Source organism: Urocitellus parryii, chromosome 11 (genome assembly GCF_045843805.1).
Source record: "Urocitellus parryii isolate mUroPar1 chromosome 11, mUroPar1.hap1, whole genome shotgun sequence".
Lineage (NCBI taxonomy): Eukaryota > Metazoa > Chordata > Mammalia > Rodentia > Sciuridae > Urocitellus > Urocitellus parryii.
Window position 1 is genome coordinate 110,820,502 of NC_135541.1, and position 17,606 is coordinate 110,838,107.

General features: G+C 41.1%; 1 protein-coding gene across 4 annotated transcripts in view; it reads right to left on the minus strand.

Moving 5' to 3' along the window:
* Positions 1-2,843: 2,843 nt before the first annotated feature.
* Positions 2,844-17,606, minus strand: part of Tbx15 (T-box transcription factor 15) — a 107,911-nt gene continuing 93,148 nt past the window's right edge. For all 4 annotated transcript variants that reach the window (XM_026413700.2, XM_026413701.2, XM_077803689.1 and 1 more), the window contains 2 exons: positions 16,986-17,083; positions 2,844-5,293 (listed from right to left, as the gene is read on the minus strand). In XM_026413700.2, the coding sequence (XP_026269485.1) occupies positions 4,509-5,293; positions 16,986-17,083 (883 nt within the window). In that variant the 3' untranslated portion in view covers positions 2,844-4,508. The remainder of the gene's footprint in view (positions 5,294-16,985; positions 17,084-17,606) is intronic.

Here is a 17,606-nt window from a genome sequence, read left to right on the forward strand (position 1 = left end):
ATTCCCCAGTCACTCTCTATTATTCTATTATTTTAATTTCCTCAAAATAATTATTGCAATCTGAAATTACGTTATTTAATTACTTGCCAGTGTATTTGACATCAGCCTCCCACCAGGACATGAGCCCCTTGAAGGCATGAGCGTATCTGATCACGGATGTCTTCTCAGTGCCTAGAGAAGCACTTGATGCGAAGCAGACATCAAATAAATATTTATTTAATTGAACCATATTAAGGAACGAAGTTGGTCATGGATGTTGAGATAAAATCTTTCTTTATTTATTGATGACCATAAGCAAAAAAAAAAAATGCTTTTATAAAACATATTTTTGTTCCTGGGTTTCCTTGAGAAGACAATTCTCCCATAACTTATTGAATGCAATCAGTACAGTAGAGTTTCTCTGAGATTATCAAAGTACTAAGCAATGAATCAAACATTTGGCATTGACCAAGCAGTCTTTCTCTTGAATTTCAGCCCTCACTCAACACTTCCACTAATGAGAAAATATTTCATAGAGGAAGATGGTAATCTGTAGTCTGCTAGAAGTTTCTGAATGTGTCCAACTTGATTAAATTGCTCATTTTTATCAAAATGCTATCTTTTTCCCTCAAAAGTTATTTAACTGCCTTTTAAAGTATTTCATTATGAAACCTACCAATTCCTTGCATCTACAAAAAACTCTGAACATCTTTTAAAGCTCAATTCAAATTCTACCTCCTTAAGGAAATAAATAACAACTTCAGCCTCACCTTCTTACCCTGAGCATCTTCCCTGAATGACCAGAGGCTTTCATAAAGTTTGCCAGAGAGGAACCCGACTGCCTGAAAAGTGAGCCTTTTCAGGAAAGAAATAGTGGCATGTATGTTTTTTTTTTATCCTTCATTATGTATGATGCCTTTTAGCTCCTAAGTTAAATGTACATTAATTTATAATAGAATACCTTATGAAGAACAATAAATCTTAGTTTAGATCCCTTTAATTTGGAGAGAATAATAATTCGGTCATGCAATCATTTTGCGCTGACCTAGAAAAATGGATTTGATCAACAAATTGAACAATAAGAGTAGATTTGTACTGAGGCTCCGTAAAGAGGCCATGAACTGTCCTGAGCACTGGGGATGCACACATGGATGAGAAAGACTTTCCCAAGGAAACACAAGCAAGGATGGTGCATCTCAACCTTTAGTGGCACAATCCTTTTAATAAATAGCCCTTTGGCTGTAATTGCTGTGCCTATTACCAAGAATTTTCACTATTGCACTAAAAGGAATTGGAAGAACATGTTCTTGACAATTCTTTATTCAGTTTGCTGAAAAAATTACTTCCTCAGGTACAGATGGAAGCATCTACTGTAATTCAGATGTAATTGACTGGGCTTATTCTAATAAATACTAATTACAGAAGTATTCTGTATTTAATATTCTACATGATTGCTTAAATGATTTTTTTAATTATTAAATGACAATTTGGAGATTTCTATGCCAAGTGGCTTGCTTGCCATGTCATGACTATTATCTAAAACCTCAAAGGGCATTAAGCCAAATGGCAATGTTAAGTATGCCAATAAATCAAAAAGAAATAGTTGGTTTTGGTCTACCTTTATGCCAAAGAATCATACATGGCTTCCTCATAAGGGTGTCTTTTTAAGTTTTAAAACCGGTCATACCCAGACAGCCTGAAATACATGCAGGTAACCAGTTGGTCATTGTCTCGACGGTGTTGGCAATGACCTAAGGGTTGATCGTATTAACTGGCATTGTTGAAGTTATTTGCAAAAATCAAAACAATGATTAAGTAAGGTTTTTGCTTCCCCAATTCAGCTCCATTTCTAATGAAAGAGTGTTGTACTTGGGAACCTGAGCCCCTCAGATTAAGTTCTGATAAAATGAATCAGTGAGAAACCAATATAGCTGTTCACCAGCAAATAGTCTGGGGTAGGGCAAGAGCAGAAGATTTCATGTCCTCATTCTGTTGCTCCCCAAACACCTAAGTATGGTCAGGTCATGCTCTTTATAGTCCTACTTCCCCACATACAAACAATGCTTCCTGCTGCCCTGTTTACCCTTCATGGTTATTGTGAGCCTTAAAGGAAATATGTGAAAGTACTTGTAAATGGCATAGCTCAAACACTTTATTAGTTTTTTTTTAATAAATTATCAGTTGGTGCATGAAAGCTCAAAACCACTTCTCCCATGCCATAGTGATTTGTTCAATTTACAATTAAACATATCAAGCAAACTCCAATCTCAGAGGAATTCTTGCCTCAACCCCTTAGGTCATGTCTCCTTTCCTGATCATCCACATCCTTTCCAGGACTGTTGGAGCCGTGGCTAAATGACATAGTGCTAATTGCACAGACCTAAAGGTCAGACTTCCAGCTCCATCACTTGTTATCTGAGGCCATCAGCCAGTGTTTAAAAGCTTGCTTCCAGATCTACAAAATGATGATTAAATAATACCCATCTCACAGAATTGTTGGAGGACGAGATGATTATGTAAAACCCATTGTATAGTGTCTGGCACAGAGCAACAATAAGGATTATTATTATACTCACATGATTTTCTGCAGCTGAAATGAAAGAAAAAAAAATCCCATTAAAGTCAGAAGACCTGGCTTTACGTGTTAGTTCCCTCTCTGATGGATTGCATGGTCCTGGATAATTTGCTCAATCTCTCCGCAGTTCAGTTACTGATCGTAAAATGAGGATAATGATATTTACTTTCTAGAGTCTGTATGAAGATCACAGAGGGTAGTATACATGAATGTGCCATGCGCATCGTAAAGCAAAACACAAATACGCAAGCCTGTTATTTCATTTTTCTGTAAAAACAAACACTCAAAAAAAATTGCAAAGATTTTATTTAGCGGCATTCTGTGCTTGGCACTTAGAAACAGTTCCGTGCATAAGGGCAAATTTTTATACACCTTTTCTTCATACATATTTTACACACCCTTTTATTGCCCCCTTTTTTAATATTCAATATTGGATTCCCCACTAGGCATATAAATACATTTATCTACAACACCTCAAAACCAAAAAATCTTAATATTATCTGTATTATTTTACTTGGCATTATTTGCATTTCCACACCATTTAAAAATTTTAGCTTGTACCAAGCTTCACTTTGTTTTCTTATCATTAAAGGATCTGAAGGGAAAAGGAAAGATGAAAGAAAAAACCCCAAACTTCAAAATGCAATGAACTATTTGACAAAAATGGAGATCTACAGGCAGGTGGAAACATGTAGGAGACCCATCTGTAATTCCCTGGAACGTGACAGAGTTTCTTTGCCTTGGGGGCCAGTGGTCTGGCGGTCCAGCTCAGGCTGTGGAGGCATGTGGAGGCCAGGCCTCTATTTGCTGCCTCTACTCTCAATATCACCCGGGGAATTATAAAATTCTTCCTTCTTCACGTTTCTTCTCTTTCCCCACTCTGCCAGGCTGCATGCTGTGGGATCAGCAACTCCCATGTGCTGCTTCTCTCTTCTGGATCACAGTGGTCAGAACGTGGATGGAGATACATTCCTTGCCTGGGCCCCTCTCACTGGTGCCCTGACCATGCACAGTGTCCCAGAGAGATTTATTCCTCAGTAACACCATGATGCCTTCTATATCCTGTAGCGGGGAAACAAACTCTAGCGCATTTCCTTGGTGAAACTCTTCTCATTGCTCACACCTTCTCTCTCTCTGTCTTGCTCTCCATTTTCTCCTGCTCTCGCTCTCTCTCTCTCTCTCTCTCTCTCTCTCTCTCTCTCAGAAGCTCTCACTCCCTTTTTACCGCACCACTGGGAATATCAAGGACGGCACACTCCATGGAGACAGCCCATGTTTAAAAGCAATTTAAGGAAGCCAAGTCCAGTCGTAGTTCAGATGTCTTTCCACCCTCATAGGCAGAGAGGGATTCCAGGATACACCGTTCTTTCCAGAAGCAGGTTAAGCTGCAGGCAAGAAAGGCTGATGGCTACTTCTGGCCCAGTCCATCTAGTGTTGTACATAGACAAATTCTTGGTGAAAGCACCCACTCTGGGCCTCCATCCACAGAGTTCACCCAGTTCAGAGTCAGTGTGCAGGGTGATTTGTGTATGTGTAAGTCTGTATATGTGCATGTATGTATGCATGTAAGTATGTATAGGTAGGTCTGTGTGTGTGTGTGTGTGTGTGTGTAACTTTTCATGGCTGCTACAAGCTAGCATCTCTCTTAACATTATTATAAAACGATTATTCAGTCTCTTCAAAAGCCACTCTGACATAGACGATGCTTTATAAAACTAAGGTTTGGGAAGGCAGGAGAATGGCCACTGAGCTGTGGATGATTCACTGCAAGTATTCTTCAGTGGCTCAAAAGTGTCTCTTGTTGTTCTTGGGTATGTGTTTTCCCCCTCCAGGAAAAAAAAAAAATACACAGTTCCTGTTTTCCAAAGGCACTGGGCTCCCAAAGAGGAGGATCTGCCCACGGAGATTCTGGGGGGCTTGACTCCCGTAGGCTCCATGGTGTTTGGACTGACCTCTAAACCATGTGTACAGACATCTGGGAGGAGGAACCTGGGACTGCCCCGTACTGCCGGCCATCACAAGTGTTGGCTGCCTGCTGATTATTAGGTGAAGGGCTAATCATGTGCATGCTGTGCTCCATCCCTGTGGGCAGGTACTGCCTCTCTCCAAAAGCCCCATTGGAGGGAGAAGAGCAAAGTAAAGTGCTTTGAGAGGCGCTCAGTTTTTCTGGGCTTGCAGCTAGCCTAGGGGAGGTGGGGAAATTGTATCCATACAGGTTGTAGGGGTTGTGGAGAGAAAAGGCATTGTAGGAGCTCTGCTGCATGTGGCTACCCCCAAACATGTGTGGTGATGAGGAGCTGGAGGCTGCATTGCCTGCCTGCATCACATACTGAAACTGGGAAGTGGGGAAGGACCCCAGCTGGCCACCGTAGGCTTCCATCTTGCTGTTGCTGGGCAACGAGGGAGGAGTTGGTATTCCTGAGATGAGGGATGGAGTCCTCTGAGGCATGAAGGTTTCAGAGGGCTGAGCGGCTGAAGCAGTTCCACTCTGGAGCCTGTTGTAGCCACTGTCACTCAGCCCCGGGTAGCTCTGCAAGGCAGCCATGTTGCTTCGGGCACAAGGTGGATAATCAGAGAGGTTTAGATTACACAGCTGGCTCTCCCGACAGCCCACGTTGAAAGTGTTGGGGGCCAAATGAAAAGTTGGAGGAGAACAGGATGGAGATAAAAGATGAGAAGAAGCCGATGGGGATGGTGTCCCAGTGCTGGAGGTGGTTGGGGAAGTACCTGTGCTGCCTCCTGAAAAATAAAACATGAATACCATTGAGTATTTTTAGTTGGGTTTACCTGGGCCAAATGCGAGCCACACAGGGTGCCTTCAAATGCCCGAGATGGACTGATTTCTATAGACCCACATCTTTATTTTCAGTCAAAGTCCATACCCAGTGATTCCACCATCTACACACACCCAGAGGCACACATTCTGCAAAGAGAGGATAAAGAGGATGACACAAAAGAACACTAAACTCTTAATTTTTCTGTAAAAGCCTTAGTCTTATTTATTCAATTATAATAAGATTTCCAATATCCATTTTTCCATTTCTTACCATAAAATTCACTTTTTAATAAGATCTCTAGTGATCCTCATTAAAATCCACTAGCTCAACTTTTCCCATTCTCAGTGGAAATGCACGAAATGCCTATTTTAACCAGTGATTGTTTCCTACTTTTCTATCTTTAGTCTTTCAGCTCAAAATAGAGCATACTAATGCAGGACTCTAATCTTAGTGGAAATCAGGTGCTGGAACAGGGTGCTGTATCAGGACTGAGGCTTGGGAGGGCAGAATAGAGAGACCAGGTGGTCAGACTTGAGGCCTGAGATTAAAGTTCTGTCTTATGAAAGACATCTGAGCATAATTATATGAGCTAAGTTATCATAAAACAGGCTAATCCACAAGAAAATCATTGTGGTCCAGAGGCTCTGCCGGTCTTCCTTCCAAGGAGCCTATCCAGTGTTAGAGACTGCAACAAATCTGTAATCAGAGTCCTTGGAATCTTGATATTTATTGGGACAAGAGGCCAAACAGTCCTTAAGCTGATGTGAAAGTCGAGATGGAGATAATGGGCTCTACTCAAAGCTCTGCCACACTAACTACCCATATGATGCTGGACGCCTCACTTACCCTCTATAGGTTTCCGTTTATTCATCTAGGAATAAGGAATTAACTTAGCTCAGTGGCTCTCCAGCTGAGAGGACCTGCCACCTCAAAAATGATGATGCTCCAGGATTCCAACTCAGACCAACTAAAGGAAGGTTTGGGGGGCATGGGACTGTCATATCAAAACCTCCTCAAATTATTCTAATGTTCAGCCAGAATTAGGAACTAAGGATACAACCTGAATTCTTCATTGCATAGGACCAAAAGTAATGATTCTGTGGCTTGAATATATGCATGAGAATCAGCGAGAGGGCTAATTAAAATACAGATTACTGACTCTCTTCCAAAGTCTCTAATTCTGTGGGTCTCAGGTAGGGTCTGAAAATTTGAATTTCTAATGAGTTCTCAAGACCAGAATCCACACTTCATCTTAAAGGACCTCCAGATCCTTCCACTTCTAAAAGTCTTTGAATCTGTATTTGAAAGTGTTGATCTTAGGACAAGTGGGTATAAGATCTAGATGAGTAGTTGATACACAGGCAGACTAAAGGCCAATTCATTCCAACCTATTTTAAATGTGTTCAGATTAAGAAGGCCAAAAATGATCTTTGCAAGCCTTTTCTTTTCCAGGGTCAAGAAGTCGCAGAGTGCAACATCCGCTTCCTATCTCTCCTAATGGAATTTAAAAATGGTGGTGAGTACTGGACCTGTTGAGCCCTTCACTGAATTCCAGAGTGAGCATCTGCTTTGTCTGCTTGTGGGATCTCCCTTAGTCTAATTCCCTCCCTCCTGCCATTATGGTACTGCCCCACAATAGCTTCTCACCTGCTATGGTCTCCAAGGGGGTGCTATACCCTTTAGGTCACCTACAACTCTACAAAGGTAAAGGGCATTTTAGGTAGAAAGAAGCAGAAAAAAAAATGTTTTTATCAGCAAGAAAATTGCAAAGAAAATAGGAGGATTCCAGAGATACTGAGTTATAGAGAAACCACCCACAGTGTTCTAGGGAAGGAGAAAGAGATCCCAGATGTATGGATAAAGAATCAAATGCCTCAAAGAGGAAGTTGAATTTAATTTTTAGATGGACGGAAAAAGCACTCTGCTTATATCCACAGGTATATAATACTAGTTGTTGATGTACAAATTTGGTTCTTGTTAATAATTTTTTCTACGACCAATATTTTTTTCTTTTTATGATTTTTTCTTTTTTAATTTTATTTATTCTAATTTGCTATATATGACACAGAATGCAATTCAATTCATATTACACAAATAGAGCACAATTTTTCTTGTCTCTGGTTGTACACAAAATAGAGTCACACTATTCATGTTTCCATACGTGTACTGAGGATAATGATGTCTGTCTCATTCCATCATCTTCCCTACCCCATTTCTCCTCCCTTGCCCTCCGTCTCCTTTGCCCTATCTAAAGTTTATCCAGGACCAATTTTTTTATAAAGCCCAACTAATACCATCTCTTCCTTAGTCAAAAGAATTTTCCTAATGAACTTTCAAGATACGGTTGGATTTAGAGTTCACCCCATCAATTGTTGACTTTGAAGTCATTTCAGGAAATTTTTATATCTTGTTTCTGGTTCTCAGGTTCCTTTTACAGAAATAAACAAATTACAAACATAAACAAATTACCTTTTTACAGAAGTAAAATGGTTTTTACTCCACAGTAATAGAAAAGACCCACACTTTAGCCTATAGCTAGCCATGGTGGGAAAAGCTCACGCCTGATTCCAGATCACTGACCTCCTCCTCCCTGCTCAGGACCACAAGCAACACATTCTACCTCTGAATTCACAGTTGGGAAATGAGGACTTAGACTCAGTTTCTGTCCTTCTCAGCGCTGTCACTGTGCCTGAAGTTTAAAGTAATGTACAGCATGAATAGTCAACCGCAAGTGCTTTCTAAGGAATCATTTTGATATGGTGAAGGAGTTCTGGAAAGGGAAAATTCTAGGAGGAGGAGGAGGAGGAACATCGCCTGCTTCCTGTTTTGGAATAGCCAAACACCTTAGTCCACTGTGCCTTATAGAAAGCTCAGAAATTCATGTTCTTTCTCCTTTCCGACCCTAAACACCATAAACTTCACTGAAATAAGTGCTGTGGCACAAATGGAGAAACTTGACTCCGGCTGTAAAGAGATTTGTGTTTTACGAGATAGGAATCTGGTGTCTTTTCTTTGAAAGCCTGTCCTGCTCTCCCTGATCTGGTGTTTATGTGGCCCCCGAGGAGACCACCTGTTCAGCACACTGTCCTGTCCTGCTATAGGTATGCTCCATCAGGCACTGGCCCTAGCCCTGCGGCAGGAAGTGCACGATGGAGCACAGGACTTGCTACGACTCTAAATGGTTTTCTCAGATGGCCCAAGATGGAACGAATGGTACTGATTTAAGGCCTCGATTGGTTTCACTACAAAAAAATAAGAAGGGAACTATTAACAAGTTACGGGGATTTCTGCTGAGCAGATGAGAGGCACATGTTAAAAAGTTTGTAGTCAGCTTGCTTTGGCTTTTAAATGACATTCACTGGAAATGAGATTTGGTGGCCTGCTGAGCTTAAAGGGGTGGGTGTGGGGGGAAGCAAGCCTGTTCAAGAGAAGGTCACATTGCTTCCATCCAGTTTGAAAAAATGTATGCACACGAGTCCTCAATACAGATAATGATTATTTTTCACAGTTGAGAGAGAGAGAGAGAGAGAGAGAGAGAGAGAGAGAGAGAGAGAGAGAGAGAGAGAGAGGAGACTATGGTATCCATTTTGCAAAATAGAAAACTGAGACACTGAGAAGTCTTTATTCTCTTGTGATCTAACAACCTGCCAACTGTTAAACAAGTTGGGAGTACCAGCCAAGTGCTAAATAAATTTAAAGAGGCAGACCACCTCCTTTGCATTTTAACACTTGAATGAGTGAAGACCTCTCAGCACAGCAAAGCTAGGCCAAGAAGTGCCATACGGAAGGGGTCAGAGCTGCCTCTCAAAGAAAAGCTTGCCTCCCTTTCCTGTTTAGCATAGTCTGCCTGTCACCTTCATCTCCTCTGTATCTGCCAGGTTCTGGATGCTCTCAGAGTCTTGGCATGAATTCATTTTGTGATCAAACATGCTGCGGAGAGCCAGACAATCCTGGTTCCTGTCCTAGCTATCTGACTGGCTTTGGGACCTTAGCAAGTTAGCTTTCAGCTTCACATTCAAGGGGGGGAAAAAAATGAAAGAATACACATTACAAAGCGCTCACGATAGTACTTGACGTGCAGGCATTATGTATTCTCTTTTATGAGACAAGGAGTAAAGAAAAGAGAAAGAAATCTTGAGGGCAGTGGGTGCCAATGAGGATGTCTCTTGGTGTTGACCTCCAACCTTAGAGCTGAGCCTCCTGGCCTCACAGAGCTACACACCCTTCCCTGGCAGGCTAAAGGAGTCCCAGTGCCAGTGCTGTGAATGACAGGGCACTGGGTAAGAGACAATTGAGCCAGATTCCTAAAGGCTGTACCAATACTAGCTCCTCTGTGAAGCCTCTCTCTTCTCAACCCAGGATGAAAACAGGCTGTTCCACAGCCTCATCTCTTCACAGATCAAGCAAAGCAAAAGAAATTGAAAGAGCACAAATTAGTGTGTCTTTCCCACTATCCTCTGAGGCCTTAATCCACCTCAAATATAATGCTATAAATATAATTCCATAATATAACGCCATAAATAACTTCATACTCTCAGTTGCTCTAGTATCAAGCTCCACTCCCCATTCCTCTCCATCCTATTTTACCCCTGGACTAAAGTAAGGAGGTACATTAAAATTCAGATCTGACATTAACTTGCTTCCAAAATTCAAGGCTAAAAGGCAAAACAACCCAAAAGAATACATGTTTAGCAGTGATCCCACACAAGGACAACAACCTAGGATATATTTATGTACCACAAATACAAGATGAATGTGATGATGAAAATCCAGAATATCAAACCTGCTGACTTTTGCATCTTTAAATTGTTCATTTCCAGATTGTAATATGGGGACTTTCATATACAGTTTCCTTTGGGGTTTATTTTGTTGTGCTTCCCCCCCCAAAAAAAAAAAAAAACATTGAAGAACAGTAAGATAAAACCCCATCTGGGATAGTAAAGGATGAATTTCCATGTTATTACTTGTTTCTAAGAGCCAGACTCTTCTCTCCTATAACTTCTCTCCTTCCCCTTAATTTTCTATTCTTGACATTAATTCTGTCACCCAAACACTTAACATTAGCTATGACAGCATAAGAAATCCTAATAATAGATAGATGAAAAAGTGACTCAATTTCAATTTTATTTTACATACTTCCCATCACACACACACACACACACACACACACACACACGGACAGTCAAGATCCCAAATGATTGACCCCAACTAGTTCTCCTGTTATTTCTACTTAGGATGTCTTGGACACTTCCTTCACTATTTTTTAACCAAGATTGTTTTCTTCTTAGTTTATACCTTTATTGTTCCTTTTTTCCCCTAATCTCTTTTCTTTTTGAATTTTAGCTTAAGTTAGTGAATTCTTGCCAAACACATTGACACTATTCCCTTAATATAGCACCCAGCAGAGTTGAGTTCACTCATTCCTTCCATGACTCTTTGAGTATCAAACATGAGCCAGATATCATGCCTGTACCCAGAATTTTTTTTCCAGTACCTGGGATTGTGCCAATCTCCCTTTTTATTTTTTATTTTGAGATAGGATCTCACTAAATTGCTGAGGCTGGCTTTGAACTCGTGATCCTCCTGCCCTCAGTCTCTTGGGTCACTGGGATTACAGATGTGCATCATTGTGCTTGGACCCAGAAATGTAATAATCATGTGGGGAAAAATTGGTGAGAAAAATGTGAATGAAAGACATTAACCAAAGAATGACCCAGATACACCAGAGCACACTCTAAAAGAGGATTCAGCTTATTACAGATAGCAGAGAAACTTCCCCAGCAAGTGAGGTTTAAGCTGAGTTCTCAAAAATAGATAGCACTAAAAAGGCCAGGGGATGGGAGGGAGCCTCTCAGGCAAAGGAACAAGTTGTGGCAGGAAAAAGCACAGCATGCTTGAAAAGTGGCATAGGCTATAACGAGATCAGCCACCGATAATGAAAGGGACCACTCATTGATGCTTAGTAACTCCTGGGTGCTTTTGGAAGCACTCAGTTATCTAGGGCACTAACTTCTCTAATTCTCATTGCCCCCATCTCTATGTTAGAGGGGAAGCAGAAAAGACAGAACATGTGAGGTCCAGTGGGCTTTGCCAAGGATATGTCTTCTACTGAGAATGTAAACTGTGACCATTGAACGTTCTCAGCAATTGGCGTAAGGGGGTGAAAGGAAGAGATGTGGAGAATGGCTCAGAGGAAAAGATAGAGGCTTGGGGGGTATCATGGTCATTCAGGTGAGAGATGACAGCAGCTCAGAGTAGGGTGGCAGAAATGGGGTTAGAGATGTGGACAGAGTCCAGAGCTTGGTAATGGTGGTTCATAGAAGGTAGGACCGGGAAAGAAATATACAGGATGACCAGCGGATGGTGGGAGGGTGCCAGGTTTATGAGGTGGATGGCAGACTTAGTTCTGGAAACATTGAACATTTAGGGACATTAGGAGGAAAAAAAATACAATGTTACCAATTACAGGTTGAGTTACCCTTGACTAAAATGCTTGAGACCAGAGTGTTTTAGATTTTAGATATTTTCAGATTTTGAAATATTTTCATATACATAATAAGATATGTTGGGGATGGGACCTAAACCTAAAATTCATTTTTGTTTCATATACACTTTGTACATAGAGCCTAAAGGTAATTTCATGTAATATTTTTTAGTAATTCTGTGCCTAAAACAAAGTTTCACATTATGGAATTTTCCACTTGTGACAGTCATGTTAGCGACTCAAGCAGTTTTAGATTTTGGAACATCTCTGATTCTGGATTTGGGGATGAGAAATGCTCAAACTGTACTGTTATTTCAGAGGGTTGAATTGAGATGGTCTCTACCTCCCATGTGGAGCATCTCATTCTTACAGTGTAAACCATTCTACAAAATCAAAATATTCTTCTATACCATACACACACACACAAAAAAGAGGGCTTTATGAAACCATCTAGACCAAATCAGTGCCGGCTATGTCCTTGGACTGGATTGTCACACAGCTCACATGGCTTGCAGGTTTACCGAGCTGAAGGAAAAGACTGATTGCCATTCTGTTAAGAAGCTAGAAGATGGCCCTAAATTCTTGAAATCTGCTGATGCTGCCATGGTCGATATGGCTTCAGGCAAGCCCATGTGCGCTGAGAGCTTCCCTTACTCTCCTCCTATGGGTCATTTTGGTTATTCGTGATATGAGACAGTTGTTGTGGGTGTCATCAAAGCACGGACAAACTGCTGGCACTGGCAAGGTGACCAAATCTGCCCAGAAATCTCAGAAGGCTAAATGAATATTACCCCTACCACCTGTCACCCTCGTCTTAATCAGCCGTGGAAGAACAGCTTAGAACTGTTTATCTCAATTGGTCATTTAAGTTTAATTAGTAAAAGGCTGGCTAATGATCACAACGCTTCATAAAACCTTCAGAAGGAAAGAAGACCATTTGTGGACCATTGAATGGAGGTGGCAGTTTTAAGTTACTCGTTTTTAAAGTAAGTAGTTTGGAAACAACTTGACCAAAAAAAAAAAAAAATCTGTCAGAGAATTTTGAGACCCATTAAAACAGAGTTTAGTGGACATTGGGGAAGGAGTACTTTAAAAAATTCTGTGTGTGAATACACAGTTGCAAACTAGATAGGTAGGCATTATTCTTCATCTTAGAGATAAGCAAGGTCTGTATAAATGGACAATATTTGAATCATTACAGTGACTTTACAGTTCAAAGGCTGATTTCCATTGAATTTTGTTTTCTCAATATTTTACTAATGTGACTTGCTCACTGTTTGGACCCCTCTCACTGACCAACTCTAACTAATACAAGTCAAACAGATGAAAATTTAGTCACCGATGCAGACCTCATAATTCTAATGCTTTAAAATTGCCTGACAAACACTGAAACACGTGATGCTGTTGAAATCTTAGCAGAAGGGAAGCCTTCTGAAATGGGAGTCTCCTCATCTTTCCACGTAGGGAAATAAATTGCCAGCTTCCGGGTCATCAGAACCATTCCTTACAGTACAAGGTCATCAGATCACTTGAAGTCACTTTTCACAAAACTCTCTCAGTTTGGGCCATGCCAATGGCTCCATCATATAAAAGAGCAACTTGAGGCACACTGTATTCAAGAATGTCCAGAGGAACAACAGGGTCACATTATTCTTGATTCTAATGGACCTGGGCTCTTATTTCTTCTCCTCTGTGTGTCTGTATTGCCCTGGTCACCTTTCCCACGCATCGCTGACATGGTTAATTCATTTCCTACCTGCTCCTATCAGCACTCAAGCAGAAGTCATCCCTGAAAGAGAATTTCTATCTCTAGACTCTCTGAACACATAAATACCTGGCTGGTTCTAAATGAAGACACCTGAAGATAAGACCATACCATAGACTTCATTTAAAAAATGGAATTCAGAACTTTTTAGAGCTAATGACCAAGCTATTGAACAATAAACCATCAATAAGAAGAGTAAACTAAACTCTTATGGAAAATTAAAGTTCTAGGGAGTAAGAATAATGTGGCCTGGAGGAGTGGAAACTGCCCTGTAAAACAAATGAGGCATATTATCCGTTTCCGCTTTTCTGAAACCTCTGAACTGAGGATAGTACTAGACCACTAAATGCCTGGGTTTCTTCTTTGTGTCAAAGGCCGAAGACAATGAATCCTGTGAATTCTTTTCCCAATAAGAAAAAACGACCATTCAGAACGTTCTATTCAATAGGTCTTTTAAATAGAAGAATTTGAGTTTCTGCAAAACTATGATGAATTCATCAGAGTGTTTTTCTTGAATTTTACCAGCATATGAGTCTTAATGAAAGAAAAATAAAAATGACAGCCAGGGCAGGGAGAATAAAGCATGTTGAACCTCACCTAAGTAGAAATATTGATGCAGTCTCTACCAGTAGGAGGACAAACCTGTCCTAGGTCTACTATTTGACATGACAGATATCTCTGTGCTTGAAGCTGACCGGGGTGAGTCAGTCACTACTGGGATCTTAGGCGTGTAGCCAACATTGTCAACTCTCCCCTCACTAAAAGGGAATTACACAGGACAGTGTGCACTGAAGCTCCGCTGACAACATCACTTTCTACTCCTTCCAAGACACAGAGCAGTTCAGCATAGATGTCTACGTCTCCTTTATGCATTTTTAAAGTGATCCTGTCCAGAGCTACTGGAACTCTTAGTTCTTAAGGCAGGAGATAATGTTTTTTTTATAGTCTGTTAACAAAAGGAAACCAAACCACATAGTTTTTAATAATAAGAATCTGGATCAAGTTCACTATATATTCAGAAATATATTCCAATTAAACCCACCCACTTAATAGAAAATTTCATCAACTCTTGAATAGAAACAATTCAGTAAACTGGCTTTTCCTTTAGCCTCATTCCACTACCACATGAATCTCATAATTCAAGCTTGTTCCCCCCAATAAAAAAGGGGTCACTGAGATAGTTGTGAAATTGTGCTTTGATAGTTCAGTTTCTCCTGAACCAATTGCTATTAAAGAGTCAATAATAAGCCTTCATGCTGAGGTTCAATAGAAGTACCACGACACCTGCTGTACTGCATACCTAAGCATCCATGCAGGTTTCCTGTGCCTGCATCTGCCCCACAGCCTCACAGGCTGTTGCAATGCAGGTGGCCACCCCCAGTGAGCACATCAGATCCACACCACATCCATACAAGGCACAGGCTGACGGCGATGCTGCCCACCTGAGCCAGGGGGTCACCAAATGATCTTATTTACATTTGTCAGGCACTTCCTGGGTTCCCGGCCCTGTGGCATATCTTGGAGACACAGCAGTGAACAGAACTGTCACCATTGATGCCTGCTCTTGGGAACTGACAATATCTCTGCCGACCTTGTCTACTTTCTCCACCATCCAAACTCCTGCTTAGCTAGAGCTTGGAAAGTCAGTGGTAGAGTGAAGGCGAATAATTAACTAACCACCTCAGAAAAAGATTGGAGTAGGGGTCTTTGGACAACGCACTTCCATTTATAAAGGAACTTGATATAAATTGCCTCCCCAAAATAATTATCCGTCACTTGTGGGTGAGTCCACTGGTACTCAGAGTGAAAGAAACTTGCCAACGTTTGATAGAGAAGACCATCCAAGGTGAGGACCCAGGCCTCCCTAATTCCAATAAAACCTATGCCTCATAGGGGCCAGAAGGGCTCAAAGCAGTAGAAAATAATAGTAATGGACACTGCTTCTAATCACAGTCATTGGGGAAGAAGGTAACTTCATATGAAAGGTTTCTGTTCCTCCCCACCTATTAAAAAAAAGAGATGAAAATTCTGGGATTGCTAACCTCACCAGACCCTGATGAAGACAGACAGCCTAATCATGCTTTGAATGAGTTATTATCAGAAAGACCATATTCTCCATCCCTGTTAGGAATGCTTGTCCACTGATATAAGGGGGTGAAGACAGTGATGCTGATGAGGGTGACAATGGGTAACTAGCGTGTATTGAGTGCTTAAGATGATTTTAAATCCATTATCCCTTTTAATTCTCAATAAGTATTCTAGCATATTCATCTATATAATGCACAAGAGAAAAATGGGACATCAGAAATCTTGAGGGACCTGACCAAGGTCACAAAGCTAGGGAGGAAGAGTGGTAAGACCCTAAAATGTCTTGACTCCTGAGTTCATGATTAAAAAATTACTCAACTCATCGTAAAATATAAGGGATTTCAATGATGTTGGTGACAAACCTGGTTCATTGTGTGCAAAGCGAGAGGGGCCCTGCTGAGAAGAGAATTCAATAGAATGTATTATCAAGCCCTAGAATGGCCTCCTTCGTAAGAACTCCACATTCAAAAGTTGGGCTCTATTAATGGTAGCCACAGATTGAGCTTGGTCTGTACATGTTGATCAGTGTCAATTTCAGGCAGGGGGAAGCTGGAGAAGGACATTCATACACCATCTTACACCCTGGGAAGCTCTCACTCAGGTACCAAGATGGGTAGCCCTAGGAATAGGAGTAGACCAAGAAAAGGAGTTGAAGTCCACCTAGGAACCTTCTAGAGACATAGCCAGGATTTCCCAGCCTGCCCTACACGGGAGGAAATATTAGAAATTGGATAAAAAACACAAAGACAGTGGGACATAGTCCACATAGCCCACCAACTTGAGAGGAGTGTTGATTCAGACAAGCAAAGCACGAGAGCACAACATTGCAAGGTTCAGATGGGCTTGAAGCACCCCGCTTTTTACTGTGAGCTCTGACTTGATATATTCCCATTGTCTGGAGGGAAGGCTTTTTGTATCTAAAAAAAAAAAAAACAACTTAGAAATAAGAAAGCTGTTGAAGCTTCCACGAGGAATAAATGTCATTATGATGACAGTCTCTTCAAATACCAAGGCCTATGTGCACGCTTAGTAATACTCCACAATGATTTCATCACCACCGTAATCATAAATACACAGACATGCTTTTAGGAAGGGAGAAAAGAATTTCGAATGCCAGATGAAGCGCTGCCTCTAGAACAAGCTTGTTTGCACAAGCTGGTGGTGATGCTTGGGTTATTTATGGAGCTACTGAGATCTCTTTGTTCCAGGAGAATTGGTGTGACCCATGTCTTGGCCTGGGGCCAGATGTGCTACACTCGGCTCAGGCCCCACCTCCCAACCCTGTCACCACGCAGGCGCCCTGCCCAAGGGCTTTACCTTGCTGTTTTTGCATGGTAGTGAAATCCTCAAAAGTGAGTGTGCGCACAGGAGGTCTCCAGAAAGCATAGGTCTCCATGATGGCTTCAAGTCCAGTTCTGCAGAAGGAAAAGTCAGAAAATAAAGTGGTGAGTAATCCCGAGATATAATATACTGACTTTTTAAAGATCCGGAGGTGGTTTGTTTGGCAGGTGGCATTTTATAGGCACTGAGATGTCACCATCAGGACAAATCATTATGAAAAGGCAGGAGGTATAGATGCTGCTAGACTGTAGAAGGAAGAACAAATTAACCTAATTATTCAGATTATTTGCAGGCAACTTTATAACCATGATAAAATTCTACTCTGACCATTCTTCAAAGGAAGTCTGTTGTGTATGAAAAGAGCATATTGAATGATAAAGGTCAAGGTCACTAATATCATAAGTACAGCTGAGCAGAAAGTAACACTGACTGCTTCTCTAGCTCAGGACAATGCCATCATCAACTCCACACCCAGGTATGTAAACAGTCAATGAAACTGTCAAACTCTTGTAGCTTCTAAGAATTCTTAAATCAACAGAGATGAGCCCGACAACAAATAAAAGGAGAGTATGTGATCAAATACACTCACGATTCCAT